The sequence below is a fragment of the Nematolebias whitei genome, chromosome 14 (assembly GCF_014905685.2).
Source record: "Nematolebias whitei isolate Nwh7 chromosome 14, NemWhi1, whole genome shotgun sequence".
Classification (NCBI taxonomy): Eukaryota; Metazoa; Chordata; class Actinopteri; order Cyprinodontiformes; family Rivulidae; genus Nematolebias; species Nematolebias whitei.
Window position 1 is genome coordinate 41527146 of NC_056511.1, and position 17310 is coordinate 41544455.

Below are 17310 nucleotides of genomic sequence, written 5' to 3' on the forward strand. Positions count from 1 at the left end.
CCTGAACAGTGCACATTGTACACATTGTACACATTTGTAAGTTTTCATAAATTTAAACTCAAGGTCGCGTGTGACGTCATAATGTTGTGCTGGCGCAGCAGGCTTCCTAGTCACTGGGTTGTCATACTAAAACAGCGCCACATATCTATCTATCTATCTATCTATCTATCTATCTATCTATCTATCTATCTATCTATCTATCTATCTATCTATCTATCTATCTATATATATATATATCTATATATCTATATATCTATCTATATATCTATATATATATCTATCTATATATATATCTATCTATATATCTATCTATATATCCATCTATCTATCTATCTATCTTTCTATCTATCTTTCTATCTATCTATCTTTCTATATATCTATATTGCTATATATACAAACGGCGCCTTTTATATCGTTGAGTTATTTTGATGAAATGCCGATATTTAACTTTATCGCCAATATCGACCGATACCACGCCAATACTATCGTGCATCCCTAATAAATATAGTCGGGCGTATTGGCGTGAGAGGAATTTGTCAAATTCTGATAATAAATGTATTTTATTATTTAGGTGAAACACAATACTTTATAAAATGAACATACATCAGTGTTTTAGGAAGAAAGAAAAAAAAGTTTTGTGGTAGAAGATGATTATTATCACAAGATGCGCTGCCAAGCCATTGGGGTGAAACGAGGGTCACAACTAAAGGTGCACCGCCGTACCAACAGCAAATTACTGTGAGTTTACTGAAGTTTTGACTTAAAAAGATAAAAAGACTCAAAAATAGAAGAAGAAAAATCCTGAAATCTGATCTAGAACTATTTTCAGAAAGAAGCTTGTGATAAGAGCAGCTTTTTAGCTAATGTTTTTTTACAATATGTAGACACAAACAATAATAAGACACCATTTGGTGACACTCCGCCTTCCCTCCTTCAGCTAAACTAATTTTACTCTCATGTATTAACTCCTCTCTCTTGGACTTGGATTGCTTTTCTCACCTTTTTGTCGTTGCCATGTTATCATGGTAACCACGCTGAGCAGAGAGGCCAGGAATAAAGCCTTTTTCTGTCCTCTCCAAGATTTCACAAATAGCTGCTCCACCACCAGCTTGACTCACTTATTTTAACAAAAAGAGAGCGTATAGTCTAGGATGAGAGCGGTAAACCAGAAGACGAGGATGCCGGAGGGAAACTAGGTGTTTCATTACCGTTTACGGCTGGTCACGCAAACAAAGTGGTGTCCCGTGACTACGTAATGTCAACCGCTCCAGATGACCAGGGCTCAACCCACTGCACGTGTGACTCAAAGTTCAACGTTTGTCCCAAGTGTTCTTCAAATGTCTCTCCACTGAGGCGCCATTAAAATAAAAAGTAAACCATCGTGTCTTCTCTTCCAGGCTAAAGGGGTTTATGAGAAGGTGGGGGAGGCCACAGAAACTGCTCTCACCACCTTGGTGGAGAAGATGAACGTCTTCAAGACGGACTTGTCTGGACTCACTAAGGTGGAGCGTGCCGGGGCTTGCAACTCGGTGAGCACATGAGGTTTACGTTTGATATTAAAATATGTTGTTTTATTTCAATCAATCAGTCAATCAACTTTATTTCTATAGCACATTTTAAAAACCGCAGGGGTAGCCAAAGTGCTGTACAATAAGACAAAAAGATAAATTAATTAAGGCAATGAAAACACACAAAGAAACATAAAAACATACCAGTTTCACGGCAGGTGTTTTAAGATGCTATAACAGGTAAGATATTTGTTCATTACCTGCCGAACAGAAACATTCATATATAAAAATAATGATTTAACATTATCTGAGGAGCAGATTTGAGTTGAACTCATCGCAGAACTCTCACTCTTAATGATGAACATTAAAAGTGGGGGGGTGGGGGTTCAATAGGCAGGACTCTCGGTTCTTTAGTGGCGGGGTGCCCTGCTCATGGGGTCAAAGGAAAAGGTCACTGGTGACCCCTTTGTTACAACCTTGTCTACGCTCCAGCTTTACATTTGAGCAACATGGAAACGTCAAACCCTTTGTCCCCACATTGTCCCCGTCTGTCCATACATAAGACAAGACAGTAAGTTGTCCATGGTGTAAATGTTTAGGACAGAAAATGTCCTCAGACTACTGTATGGCTCCACTTTGGATCTTATTTTTAACAAGACCACGTTCACCTAATAAATCTTGAGTGCTGAGGTCTAGTGGTCTGATCCTAGAATGCTGTGGCTCTGCTGGTAGTCATCGACAGGTAAGATGTTTACATTGCCACTGATAGCTGTAGTTTCATGTCCTTTTAATTGAACTGTTTGTCCATTTGCACCATGGACAACGTCATTATTGGTCAAATAGACCTTTCACCCCACTAATATCATGTATAATGGACACATGGGTTCAGGACCGTTGTGTGAGGGAGTTCATATTTTGGATTTTAATTTGGTTTCAGATCGTTTACCGACAGATGTATTATGGACCGTGGGCCTTTTGTTTGTAACGTTGCTGCTCGTTGATCAGCAGTGACATAAGGCAAGTTCCATGTTTGGGCTTTTCAGTAATTCAAAGCGGTGCTGTTCTGTAATCTGCTTATGAGCACCGTTTTATTAACGAGGACCTTAGGAGCTGCATTTACCACCAGTCAAAATGGGCAGGCCGTTTTCACAGAGAAGGGTGTGGGGGCATCGCCCAGAGGATAAATGCTCCGATACGTTGCTCCACTTCGTTATTTTATGTGACAAAAAAATAAGAGCACCTCTCGGATGTAAAACAGCAGACTTCAGTGCTGCTGTAGCTCAGAGTGTTGCAGTGAAAACATCAGCTGAGGTGGCTGTGGATGAGAGGATGTCCTGGAGTGAACGGTTGATAAACTGATGATGCAGTGCAGAGAGGCTTCTCTTTCAAAAGCTCAGCCAAGTCGCTATAAAATCCCAGTTCTCACTCTACGGTTGATGATGATGACGACTGATCCCCAGCAGTTTCTGATGAGCTGAGCCTTGCTCTAACAGAAGTCAGAAGAATAAAGAACATGCATTTTTGCTCAATATTCGTCTGTTTATTGTTATATTTTTGCTGGTTGTAAACAGGAAACTGAGAGAACCTGTGCTCAAACAAACTTCTCGTTAATTCCACCTTTTCAAGAAGAGCTTTTTCCACCGTGGCAGATTTCAGACCATCTTTAATGTGTTTGAAGTCCTCTGACTGGTTGTGAGCTCACCACCTGTGGTTCTCCAGCTGTGCCATCAGTGTTAAACTCATCCTCCTGTGAGTGCATGTGTGTGTGCTGTTCTCAACACAAATCCTGATCTAGACGGGCCCCTGCTGGTAAGAAAAGACGCAACATTAAATGTAGTGTTAATGCTGAAGGTAAAGGAGTTACGGTGAGCATCCGCTTTGTTTTTTACATTTCCTGCTGATTCTCTGCACATTTTTTTTTTCTGCCAAGCCACAAAATTCATCTGTTTCCGCAGCAGCAGCCATAAATTATAACAAGATGTCTGAGAGTCGGATGTAAAGTGTCGTTCTTCAGCTGTCACCAGATCAGTTTGACCTCTGTCTCCCACCAGCTGCCTACGCACGGACAAATATCAATATCTACTTTGAATCGTATGTTTACAATTATTCATTTAAAAAAAAAAAATTATTTCTGTCCATTAGGTGATCAGGCAACTGATGAAGAAGGACTTCACTTTGGAGTTTTCTCGTGATCGCAAGTCCATGTCAGTTTACTGTACTGCTGTCAAACCTGGTTCCCCGAGCAAAATGTTCATCAAGGTAAGACCGCGTGTTTTTATATTCTCCAACAAGCCTCTTCAACACCGGAGTCTCCACATTTTGTTTTGCTTCTTAAGGATTTTTTAAATGGGTTGAGTTAATTTTTTTAAAATTATTTGCCTGTGATTCTCCACAAGGACAAAGAAAAGAAGGTTTTGAATTTTCATGAACTTGTTTCAGATTAAAATAAAAAGAAATCTTCAGTCCTTCCAGTTAGCGCTTGGTTAAAACAAGCGGACTCTTGCAGCAGCTCTAAGTAATGTTAGAAAGCACTTTTAAGTTTGGAAGAGTTCCAACGTTTCTCCTGTTTTTCTTGACGCTCGGATCGTGAGGTCCTGTTAGAGATGCTCTGCTGGACTCGGATGATCTCAAGTCAGATGGATTATCTGGATTATCTGTCTGGATTATCACACAGATTTCCTGAACCCCCGTTCAGGACTGGTATCCTATTAAAAAGTAAAGGGAAAGCCTGAAGCCCTGAGCACTTTGGAAAGCTTTCTGTGTTGGTGTTCTTACCCCCCAATCTTAATCTTACCATCATCATAACTGTTAGCAAATATGATGCTTCTATAAAAAAGATTCACCACCCATGGAAAATGTTTTCTGGCTGTTTTACTTTAAGAAGTAAATGCTTCTCTGTTTCATGAATCAGAACCAGAATACGCTTTATTATCATTGCACCAAAGTACAGCGAGATTATATTCTGAACAGTCATCCAAACCGAATGTTGTGCACGTGGCTGCAGCTCCCAGGAGCACGGCCCCTTATTCTTTAGATAGAAAAGGGGAAAGGCCATGAGAATAGTGGGTATTAAAAAAAGATCTCTTCACACCTTGTCCTTGTCAGGACATGATTTAATACGTCAAAAAAAATGACCAGCAAGCACATTTATAGACGCATCTTCATTTGACGTCAAGAAGGTGAGATTTGTCCATGAAGCACTTCCACATAGCCCATAGTCCTGATAATATGTTGGTGTCAGCCGGTACAGCTCTGATAAGCGTTCACAGAAGTTCTCGGGGGGTGGATAGAGCAGAGCCTTCTTAGTTTACGCATCTCCAGGAGCAATTTTATAAGTTGGCCTATTCAAGGCAGAACGGGGAAGCCAGATTCAGATAAGCCACAGTTGTTTTTTGTGCAGGCAAGACTGTTCTTATCGTCCGAGTCCTGCTGGTACTCTCATGATCCAAAATGGCCAGATTTCTGGGCATTCCACTGATCTGTGCTTATTAGCTCCCTCCAAGGTCGACTCCAACATGCTGGCGAGTCCCAGAAGCCGCAGGTGGTCTATGATTCTCATAAATCGCTTCCATCTTACAGTTGAGCTCGTAAATCAGCTGAGTCTGAGAGCTCAAAACACGAACTGGTCCTTCACATAAGGTCGGCAGCTTTGCCATGGCCGAACCTGCTGCCGACGTCTTCCTTAATAGCCGTTAACATAGATGTCTGACGGTGCCAAAGAGCAGAAACCCTGATATCATAAATCCAATGATGTAAACATCTTCAACATCCTCCTTAGACGACACAGAAAGGCACATCATTTTCCATTCTCCCCACGGATCCATGACGTACCCAGCTGCGTGTGTCTCAGCGGGGCATGAGGGCTCTCCAGGACCCTGTCGCTTGGTTGAATAAAAATTATCAATTGCGTTGAAAGTCCAGCTGACCAGATCCATGACGGTAGTTTATGATTCGGAAGATGTGTAAATAGAAGCTCCGATACACAAGACAGAGCAAAAAAGCAGGAGAGGGAAGAAAAGCATCCGTCTTGCTCGAGGGCGAGTGACGAGGAACAAATAAATTAAACAGCTGAACCAGAAAACACAATTGTTTTCAAGCTTGCATTCCTTGACAAAATACTTCTAACCCGCTGCCTTTTATGCCAACGTTTTAAATAAAGATCGTCTTACGATGAGAAGGAACAGAGCTGCTGTGAGATTTGGAGTTTAAGTGCTCAGAGTATGTTGTAAATGACTTCACTTACCGTTTCAAATTGAAGCTCAGTGCATGTGAAACAGTTCAAGTCGTAGCTATTTCTGTGTTTACTCGTGTTGCTTAGCTGTGGCAGCCATGTTGAAACATGTCAACTCTAAAATCAAGTCATGTGTAAATGTGCAACCTAAGATTATTTTCTGAGAGTGACAATGAAACACGTCCAATGGTTCATGAGATTTTTCTAACAGAGAATCCATAACACACACATAAAGAGCAAAAACATGATCGCCAAAAATTATAAGCTTATTTTTAGATCACGTAGGTTTTGTAAAAACTGTAAACATAAGAGAACAGTTGTGGTAATTTCTTTGCTAACCGCGTGTCTAAATTAAAAAATGAAGAGTACCTGCGAAGCTTAATGAGCTGATTGACAGAGCCCAACCAGAGAGCCGTGAGAGGCGAGACCTAAAGGTTTATACGCTCATCCAAAACGCTCATTTAACGCAAAAGCATAAAAGGTAAGGCTATGAAAATGAATCTTCCTGCGACTTTAAATGGTCATGGTGAAAAATGTAACAGGAAAGGATCAATAAAAGAAAAGACGATTAAAAAAAAACACATCAACAGGCAGAAACACGAGTGAATAATGGAACTATCACAAAATAAACGTTTCTATTTTTGAAAAGTCGGATGTAAACTATCGGCTTCAATAAGTTTCAGTTTGCTGAAGAGAAGTGGGTCGTTGGGTGATTCAGTGAACAGTCATTGTTCTGCTTTAGATAAAGACGCGATGCTCAGGTTAAGTTTGGTGCAGCTGTAATCCAAGGACAGCAGCTCGTTTCCTCAGCGAGTGATGATGCGAGGCCGCAGGTCAGGTGACGGAGCAGCTGAACTCAGAACCTCAAGAGCTGTGCACAGACACTGTATGGACGTGTGAAGTTGACTGCCCCTCCAAAGATGGATGATTTCTCCCCCACTTCCTGTGCTGACAGGGGGCCCCTGAAAGTGTCATCGAGAGGTGTGAGTACCTGCGTGTGGGAACAGGGAAGGTAACGATGACGCCCGCTCTGCGCGAACAGCTCATGTGTAAGATCAGGGAGTGGGGCACGGGCAGGGACACGCTGCGCTGCCTGGCTCTGGCCACGCACGACACCCCCCCACGCAAAGAACACATGGACCTGGAAGACTCCAGCAAGTTTGCAAAGTATGAGGTACGTTAGAAAGTTATTTTATTTTTTCTTTCAGCTGCTCCCTTCTTCAGGGGTCGCCACAGTGAAGGCGATTGTTTTTTACGCCGGATGTCCTTCCTGACACAACCACAGCCCTCTGGGTGGAGCAGAGAGCTGCATCTAGGGCGCCTGGGAGAGCAGATGGTGGGGGTTAAGGACCCAGAGTGGGGCAAATGAGGGTGGAGGCAGGTGTGGGTGTTTCACCTTTCCCACCCACATTTTTGATGTTGTCTGTACAGGGAGTCGAACCGGCGACCTTCCAATCACAGGCCCACCTTCTCTAACCTCTAGGCCACCACTCCCCTAGGCACGATAGAAAGTGACCGACATAAATGAATAAATCTGTTGTTGGATGCTGATCAGAAGTGACCGTCTTTGGATCGTCTCAGGTTTGCTGTTTTCTCCTGCTAACGGCTCATTAGCATCAAGCTAGCTGTTGTTCCAGCACTCCAAATATAACGTTTCACTTCCCATTCTTCTCTTTGCAAAAGCAACCCCGCCCCCACATTTTTTTAAGATGCACCCAAAATTTACTTGAAATCTTTGCCAAATGTTTTCTGTTATGACAAAAAAAATTTTTTTACACTTTTGCTCTTTATTGCTTGGACTGGGGGTGTGGTGGCGCAGAGGTTAGAGATCGGAAGGTCGCCGGTTCGATAAACCTCAAACTGACATCAAAATATGGGTGGGAAAGGTGAAGCACCCACACCTGCCTCCACTCTCATTTGCACCACTCTGGGCCCTTGAGCAAGGCACTTAACCCCCACCATCTGCTCCCCAGGCGCCCTGGATGGCAGCTCTCTGCTCCACACAGAGGCTGTGGTTGTGTCAGGAAGAGAGTCCGGCTTAAAAACAGTCACCAAGTCGTCGTACGAGTTAGTTCACTGTGGCGACCCCTGAAGAAGGAGCAGCTGAAAGAAGAAGCAGCTCCTAATCGCTTGGACTGATTCGCTGTTACAATGTATCTTATATATTTATGATTTTAGCAGAAATGTTGCACAAACAGGACTGTTCTTTGAGCCTGGGCTGCTTTTCCTTTCAGATGGGGCTCACATTTGTCGGCTGTGTGGGAATGCTGGACCCTCCCAGGAAGGAGGTGATCGGCTCGGTGAAGCTGTGCAACGAGGCCGGTATCCGAGTGATCATGATCACTGGAGACAACAAAGGCACGGCCGTGGCCATCTGCAGGCGCATCGGCATCTTTGGGGAGGACGAGGACGTGACGGGAAAGGCGTACACGGGCCGCGAGTTTGACGATCTCTTGCCGGAGGCTCAGAGGGAGGCGGTGAAGCGCGCACGCTGCTTTGCTCGAGTCGAGCCTGCTCACAAGTCCAAGATCGTTGGATACCTGCAGTCGTTCGACGAGATTACAGCCATGGTGAGGAGAATCCAACGCTCCTGTGTTTTCTGCAGAGCAGCACATCTTTCTGAATCTGTGGCTTACTTGACAAACGATCCAAGGCTGCAGGAGAGGTCAGTGGGGCGTGGCGTGTTTGAGAGGCGGCTCTCAGACAGGACCATTAGAGGCTGTCAGCCGCTCTGCTGCGTCCTGTCTGACACATGTCTGAGAGAGGGCTTGATGTGGGGGGAGGCAGAAGCAACAAGATCAACATTTGCCTGTCAGGTGTGCTCCACCTCTCACAGCTGCTTTCAGACCCTGCCCCGATAGAAATACTCCACGCACACACCCCCGTGTCAGTTGAACTTGGTCTGTAGCTTCAGACAGGCTTGTTCACTAGACTCAGCAGTGTCTAAAAAACAATCTTCATCACGACTAACAGCTACTGCTCGCACTGTTTTCCTGTTGATAGTTTCTTCTGCATGTTTTTTTTTAAATCAAATAACTTCAGCATATTTTGTAGTATTTTAACTGTTCATATTAATTCCATACTTGTCGAAGAATTTTATTTTATTTACTGAAAGTTCCACCGTTGAGTTCTCATTCAGTGTTTGTTTCAATAGCTCATTATGGGATGCGCCCCTCCTGCTTATTCCTATGAAACATGATCTCATTACATCAATCCTGATTGGCTGGTGATCGTGACATGTGTCGTGTTCTCTTTAAGTGGCCTCCACTGCGATGCAGCATCATTCATAAACCTCTTCTTGTTTGAGGCATATCTCACTCTTTAAACAAGCTAGCTAACACTCCATAGACACGAGCTAATTTAGCTATCGCTCCATTAACATGCTAGCTGCTTTGGTTTCAGCCTTCACCAAAGACTGGAGCATCAGTTCTTTCAAACCATTGTTCTCTGAAGTCTACTTTAGCATATTTGCTTTATTCTTATCTCACGATACAACTCTTAGCTTTTAGCTAATGTTTTATTTTTACATTTTTACTTTTAAATAGACTGTTATCTATCACCTTTCTATCTTATCAAGACGCTCAAAGCTCTTTACAACAATCTGTGCCTCATTGACCCATTCATACAGCTCTATACTAGATCTTTACAAAGAATAATCAGTGCTTTTAAACCACATTCTGATGGGACACACATCAGAGGCAATGAGGGGTTCAGTGTCTTGCCCAGGGACACTTAAGCATTTGACTGTTAGTGGAATTGAACCCCCAAATCTTGTATTGGAGGACGACTGCTCTAACCACATTTTAGTTTTTAACTTTGACCATTTAGTTTCAGCGTTTTCTACAAATTTCAGTCAACCAGCAGGCAGCGTTCACACCAGTCACTGATTGAATGGTTGTAATTTTTCTGTCACTTAATTCCCCACACAACACAATAAATAGTTTTAATTCTTCATAGAGGTTCATTCAGATGAAAGTTTTACTCTTCTTCTGAAATTGTGTGCAGAATCTTCGCCTGTTTCCATCAAAGTTCACGCTCGATAATCCAGGTAGAAAATCCAACAAAGTTCAGTCAGGTCATCTGGACGGTTTCTTTTTTGTTGTTGAGACGTTTCCTCCTTCATCCAAAGGACTTCATCAGTCCAGGGAGCCACAACAAACTCATTCCCACAAGCAGTACACTCAAATAGTGGACCAACCAGTTTGATGGTTATAAGATGGTTTCTGGAGTCCGCCCTCTCCCCCGTCGACTCCTCTGAGGCAGCCAAAGCCAAAGTGGTTCAAAACATCAACACGTCTCCTGTTTCTAGTACTTTTTGTCTCAGAAAATTGTGTTCTATTCTTTTGATTTGATTTTCAAGTTCTTCCTGTTTCTAGTCAAATTAAAATTCTCCTGATCTGTGCTCCAGACAGGAGACGGTGTGAATGATGCCCCCGCCCTGAAGAAGGCAGAGATTGGGATTGCCATGGGTTCTGGTACAGCCGTGGCCAAGTCTGCGTCTGAGATGGTGCTTTCTGATGATAACTTCTCCACCATCGTGGCTGCAGTGGAGGAGGGACGGGCCATCTACAACAATATGAAGCAGTTCATCAGATACCTCATCTCCTCCAACGTGGGGGAAGTGGTCTGGTGAGGGCGAAACACAACCAGCACATGGACCGAGTCATGAGTCCAGCTGATGTCCCAGGATCATCCCTTCTCTGTCTCTGTCCACAGCATCTTCCTGACAGCCATCCTGGGTCTCCCTGAGGCGCTGATCCCAGTCCAGCTGCTGTGGGTTAATCTGGTGACAGACGGCCTGCCTGCTACGGCGCTGGGCTTTAACCCCCCAGACTTGGACATCATGGACAAACCTCCGCGCAATCCTAAGGAGCCACTCATCTCCGGCTGGCTCTTCTTCAGATACCTCGCCATTGGAGGTACCATTCAGCTCTGAACACAGGAACCTGAGCTGCAAACGTTTCATTTCACACCGTTGAATGGGATCACCACACAGATGTTTTCCTGTCTTAACCAAACCAAACATGACTTCTAACTAATGGCTCCCAGCAGGGCGCTCTCCACCAAGCAGCTTTCTCTTTTGCAGTTTTGAACATTTTTTATTTTTATGAAGACAACTGGACTTTTTACAATTTACTGTAATTTCCAGATTATAGAACACACCTGAATATAAGCCAGGCACGCTAAAAAATAATTGCCCATATATATATAAGCCGCGCTTGTGTATAAGTCATGGGTGTTCATATTTACACAGAAAGATTTTTTAAAAACTTTTAATTAAATATGTACCGGTAACATACACAAATAAGTACAGTAAATATTTTATTTTTTAACAATGCTTTTAACATGGCTGGTTAAAAAAATAAAAATGCAGTAGTTTACAGGAAAAGTCACTGACTGCTGTATTTAATCCTCCTGTGCACTAAAACCACTGAAGTCTTCTTCAGTGTCAGAATTGAACTTGCTCAGAAAAACTTGGTCACACGTCCTCAGTCTCTCCTTCAGTTGAAGATATTACAGTAATCTACCAGGAAGTCATTGATCGATATATTCATATCCATCCTGCTGCAAGCTTGTGCTCCGTGGAGCAAAAGTTGCTCTGTGCATGCAGGGTAGTCCCCCCTCACATGCTCTGCACGTGCACCCCCCTCACCGTTCTCCCCTTCCCTTTCTATTGACCTCCCCTCCTCGTTTCATTGGTCCACTGTGACCTCTTAGGCAATTTCATTGGTCAGATTAATTTTTTTATCTTTATTTATTCAGGTAGTCTCATTGAGTCGTGAGGATCCACCAGTCCAAATGCTTTACCCTCCTGGGCCTTTGTCTTTTGCCGTTCCTCCATCCTCCAAATCCAACAACAGGTGTTACAGGTAGAAACCTGGATGTGCCGTGGCTTCTCCTGTATCACCCAACATCTACATGGAGGAAGTGGAAATTACCGAACTCATTCAGAACATCAAGTCATTGAAGTGCAGCGTCTTGAAAAAGGATTTATACCTCCTAAACCTTTTGTCACGTTACAATCACGAGCTTCAAAGTAGTTTTCTGGGATTTTGTATGATCAACCAACGCAAAGTACCTCTGACTCTGACTCTGAAGTAGTGCTTAATTAGGAAGTGTTTGGACAACAATTTGTGGTTTAAAACTTTGTTCCAAAGATAAATCTGAAAATTGTGGCATGTATTTGTATTCAACCCCACTGACTTCATAGAATCACCTTTTGTTGCAGTGTCAGCTGTAAGTGTTTTGAAGTTTGGCTCTACCAGCTTTTTATATATTTTTTTTTATTAGCAAACAAGCTCAAGTTCAGTCAGACTGGATGGAGAGCGTCTGTGAACCGGCTGTTAGGTAGACGGCCATGTCTTGGTAGATCTGTGTTTTCCAGTTGTGCTGAGCTCTTTTATTATTATTATTGTTGTTTTTTTATTTGTAAATGATGGGCTGAACTGTGAGATGCCGAACGCTTGCTTCTAAACAACTTCATCCCTTATCTGTCTGCTGTGTTCCTTGGTCTTCATGATGCTGTTCGATAGGCCTTCACAGATCAGCTGGATTTAGACAGGGCATTCGGTTGCTCTGGGGTTTACTTACAGTTGTCAGAGTACAAATACACGTCATTCTTCAGTTTTTATATGGAATTATAAATATATATATATATATATATATATAATTATAATGTGCTAAATAATTTAAATCAATTAATTTTAAATGAACAATACATGCCGATTGTGCAGCTCATCCATCAATCAGCTAATTGTGTCATGGTCAGTCTTATTTTGAAAAACCGTGAGAGATCGAGTCCGCGAAAACTGAACTGCGAAGCAGCGAGGGTCTACTTTATCATGCGCTACTTTGTGTTTGTATGTACCATCAAATCCTTGTAAAATACTTTGAAGTTGTAACAAAATGTGGAAAGGTTCCAGGAGGATGAGTACTTCTACAAGGTGCTGTACGTGGAGGTTTAATCTCTTAAAACTTTGAAGACTTTCACCACGCACGTCAACTCGTATAAAAACTCCCAAGTTCACTACGGAGAATATGGAAATCAACAAACCACCTTCTTGTTTTGTTCTGTTCTGTCTGAGGAAGATGGAAGTCTCAGTATTAAAGTAAACTGGAAACCTGTACTCAGACCAATATGCGTCATCAGATCTCCACCCCTCTGGGTTGAGGTCACCCCCGGCAGGACAACAAATAAAAGGAACAGAACTGTATGAAGGAAGCACTCCAAATGTTCAGATCTTAAAGTGGGTGGATAACTGGGAACCAGCATTTTTAACAAGAGTGTAGATTTGGAGTAGATCTCCACCTACATTCAGACGCGATGGTGTGTCTGCAGGTTTAAATAGTACTTGTTTTCCCTGGTGGTCAGAGGTATATTTTTCTTTTCTTACAGGATATGTGGGTCTTGGAACAGTGAGCGCGGCGATGTGGTGGTACCTGTTTGATGAAGAGGGTCCACACGTCTCCTTCTATCAGCTGGTGAGCTCCGTTTAATTGTTTTGTGAAGGCTGAGCCGGCATTTGTCGCTCTCTCGTTATTTTTCCACAAACGGTTTCTGCACACTCCCATGCTATATTAGCTGTTCGTATTTTAAAATGTTCAAATTAATTGGAAAAAGTGTGCTGTGGCTTTTAGTATTTGTACCTTTTACATTTATTTACATTTTCCTCGAAGAAATAAACGAGGATTTCTTCAGTTCCTTTAACAACATTGTCTATTTCTTCTTACTTGCTCCTTTTTTGTCCTCTAATGCTACCTTTAGCTTTTTACTGCCGCCGTGCTAATTTTAGCTTTAGGCAACAATCTAGCCTTAGCTTCTGTTTACCTGTAGCTTTTAGCTAGGGTTTTGGCAGATTGGCGTTTTAGCTAAGATTATGCTATTTTTAGCTGTTAACTATGGTTGTGCTAATTTAACTTTTGGTTCCTGTTGTTGCTGGCGTTAGTTTTAGCTACTGTTTGGTTTTAACATGTACTGTTTTGTTACTGTCTGGCTCATTTAATCTTTTAGCTGCTTTTGTTTGTTTTAGCTTTTCGCTGTTCTGCTCAGTTTAGTTTTTGTTCCGTTTGTTTAGTTTATCTCCTGTTCTTTAAGAAGAACACAGTTTAAGCTTTAACAAACTTCTGCGGTCAGTACTCACTGCGTCTCTGCAGGAAATGCTCTTTTTTGTAGTTCTTGTAGTTTTTCCTGAGTCAGCGCAGTCCTGTCCTCAGAGGACCTTCTCATATTTTCATATGAACCCTCCTGACTGCTGCGTTTAAACTCTGTCGTGTTCGACTCCAGCAGTGAAGGGAAGTATAAAAAAAAGGGTGGTGTGTCCCACGTGGACAGGACCGGGATAACGCCGACCCACATCGGACGAAACCCAGATCAGAGGCAGGGAGCAGCACGTGCACTCTAACTCCCATCTGTCCCTCTGTTTGCAGAGACACTTCATGCAGTGCACGGAGGACAACCCCATGTTCCAGGATGTAGACTGTGACGTGTTTGAGTCCCGCTACCCCACAACCATGGCGCTGTCGGTGCTGGTCACTATCGAAATGTTTAACGCTCTCAACAGGTCAGTTGTGCTCTCACGTGATGTCAGAGGAACTAAGAGAAGACGAGATGGAACTTTATTGATCCTGCAGGAAATTGTTGTGCCAGAGTCTCGGTACAAAGGAACAAGTACAAGGAATCACACAAGATATAAAAATACCAACAATTAAGTTCTAAACTGGTGCAAACAGAAACATCAAAGAGTTTATTGTAGTTCAGGATTCATTTTATTGTCCTGTGTAGAAAAGGGGGAGGAGTTGAAACGTTTTGAAGGACTTCCTGTGGTGTTCTGTGGAGCACCTCGGCGGTCTCAGTCCACGACTGAAGGTGCTGCAGTAAGAGTCCAGGGTGTCATGCAGGGGGGGGTGACGTGTTGTTCAGGATCTGGAGCAGGTTCCTCAGCATCCTCTGCTCAGACACCTGTCAGAGACTGCAGCTCCACTCCCAGAACTGAACCAGCTCTCTTGACGAGTTTATCAAGTCTGTTGGCATCAGCTTTCTTCACCCTGCTGCCCCACCACACCACAGCGTAGAAGAAGACGCTGGAGACCAGAGTGTTAAAACATCTGCAGCATGGTCCTACAGATGTTAAAGGACCGGAGTCTCCTCAGAAGAAAAAGGCGACTCTGCCCTTCTTGTAGAGGACGTTGGTGTTAGCTGTCCAGTCCAGTTTATTGTCCAGGTGGACCCCCAGGTACTCGTAGCAAGACTCTGGAAGGCATCAGTGCACATGCACACTAGTTTACTATTAAGCCGTCAGATGGTTATCAAAAGGACGAGACCCCGTTGTCCAAGAACAGAATAACTGTCTCAGGATTAATGTAAGCTGCAGAATAAAGGAAGCCATCTTCTAAGGTGGAAGCAGCTTTCTGTCAGTAACGCCGTGTCGTCTTGTTCTGATGGGTCCCTTGTCTCTCCAACAGTTTGTCTGAGAACCAGTCCCTGCTGAGGATGCCTCCCTGGGTCAACATCTGGCTGCTGGGAGCCATCATCCTCTCTCTGTCCCTCCACTTCCTAATCCTCTACATCGAGCCTCTGCCGGTGAGTTCTGGACTCGTCTCTGTTCTGCTTCAGTGAGAACTCTGAGCATCAGGGAGGCTTCACGAGTGTTTGGGTTGTATGATGAAGAGTTTCTGAACTGCTGTTCTGTGCCCCTCAGCTCATCTTCCAGGTAACCCCTCTGCGCTGGTCCCAGTGGATTGTGGTCTTAAAGATTTCCATCCCAGTCATCCTCCTGGACGAGGCGCTGAAATTCATCTCCAGGAACCACTTAGAAGGTGTTTAAGAACGTTAAAACTTCACTGTTACCTTCTGGAAAGGCATTTTATTTGTCTTTGTGTCCGTCCACTGATGTCGTTTCCTGCTTTTCTTCTCCGCTACATTTCCACTCCAGCCTGAACTCTTTTCCTCCATCTTCTGTGAGAAGGTACTCTGCATCCCTTCTTCTTCTCCGCTGCAGAAGCACACAGCTGTGAACGGATCCAACAGCTTCCTAAAACCACCGTTTCGTTTCTTTTCTCCTGCAGATGACGAGGAGAAGAAGTATCGGCGCCGGTGGCAGCTGAACTAAGACCCCCCCCCCCCCCCTCTACACGCACATAATTAAACACACACACACACACAGCGACACTCTTCCCTTCATGCGCTTTCTGTTGTCCTCCCTCGGCCCCTGCATGTCCACCACACGGCACCACTAGAAACGAGCAAGGCTGTTCCTCCGAGCACGGCTTTGTACAGGTGTGTGAGTGGACGAGCGTCAGGTGTGTGTGTGAGGAAAAACGTCCGAAGCAGAACTTTATATGTGCGAGAGCAAAAATCATAGAAACAACAGCAGAGGAAAAAAAAAAAGAACGATTGTGGCCTGAGCTTTAAAGGATTCCTGCTCCACTGCTCTTTTTCACTGTACAGTCCAAACATGGTGGTGCGGCGATGGACTTTGGGAAGGGGAGGGGTTTGAGATGGATTGGGGGGGGGGGGGGGGGGGAACTACACTTTAATGCAGAGACTGAAAAAGAGACGGAGGGGAGGCCTGCTGTGGAGGAAAGACTGAGGAATACAGATCATAAAAGGAAGGGGAGAAGAACCAGACTGGGGGGCCGGGGGTGTCCTGGAGCTCCACCGCTGCCCACACAGCTGCAGGAGCGTCAGCACAACTCTGCTGCTCTGCTTCCAGTTTGCCCTGGCCCTTTGGGGTCTCCACGCACCGTAAAATCCAAACGTGCTCTCCGTCTCTCTTTTAGTCTCTCTGTTGTAGGAGGCAGCTGCGGACTCGGGGTCGCGACTCTGTCCGGGTTCCTTATTTTATTAAATATATTCTATATACGTAGGGGGAGTTAAAGGTGCGAATAGCTTTACGCCGCTTGGCTGCTTCTCTCAGCTCTTAACAGGAGGAGCTGAGTTCAGCAAATACACCGATCCAAACCGGAACCAGACTTCAACCAAAAATCAAATGGGATCGTTTTAAATGTGGACTTCCTGTCATTCCAAGCACGTAGAGCAGTCAGCTGTCAAACACATACATGTACAGACTGACCTAAGGAGGCATCCACTGATTTCAAAAAGGACTGTGTGCAAAAGTTTTGAACAGTTAGTATCCTACCTGTTGCAGATGACTTGGATGGACTTCAGTTTGGAGAAATAAAGGCTCATTCAGACGGGACTGATGAGTTAAAGCTGGGCTGCTGTTCTTGGACACTAAGAAAACATGCAGACCTTTACATGGCCATCAACTCCTCTGATTATTTACGTAGAATAGTTTGGTTCTTTCCTGTGGAACTTTTAAAGCCGATTGCTGCCGTCCGACAGCAGCTTCATGAAAACACTGTATTTTAAACCGTCGTGTTGCTGTTATTTCACATCACATGAATGTTGCAGCAGAAACATTGACCAGAACAGCTTTTCTTCATGTTTGGATTTGCAGACTAACCACCAGATTGTATGTAAATAACACTGTACCGTAAAACTGGTGGTACTGTAAAGGTTTATAACGCAGCGTTCCCTTCAACGACCAAATTGTGCGTAGTGGAGCTATT

The 17310-nt window shown here is 43.8% G+C and overlaps 1 protein-coding gene across 1 annotated transcript in view; it reads left to right on the forward strand.

The window, feature by feature from the left end:
* The window catches only part of LOC119420323 (sarcoplasmic/endoplasmic reticulum calcium ATPase 3), an 18857-nt gene extending 2678 nt beyond the window's left edge, over window positions 1–16179 (forward strand). The window contains exons 3-13 of the mRNA XM_037687711.1: window positions 1398–1529; window positions 3651–3767; window positions 6695–6913; window positions 7974–8309; window positions 10148–10368; window positions 10456–10658; window positions 13136–13221; window positions 14167–14300; window positions 15202–15319; window positions 15438–15555; window positions 15805–16179. Of these exons, the coding sequence (XP_037543639.1) occupies window positions 1398–1529; window positions 3651–3767; window positions 6695–6913; window positions 7974–8309; window positions 10148–10368; window positions 10456–10658; window positions 13136–13221; window positions 14167–14300; window positions 15202–15319; window positions 15438–15555; window positions 15805–15848 (1728 nt within the window). The 3' untranslated portion in view covers window positions 15849–16179. The remainder of the gene's footprint in view (window positions 1–1397; window positions 1530–3650; window positions 3768–6694; window positions 6914–7973; window positions 8310–10147; window positions 10369–10455; window positions 10659–13135; window positions 13222–14166; window positions 14301–15201; window positions 15320–15437; window positions 15556–15804) is intronic.
* The last annotated feature ends 1131 nt before the right edge of the window (window positions 16180–17310 follow it).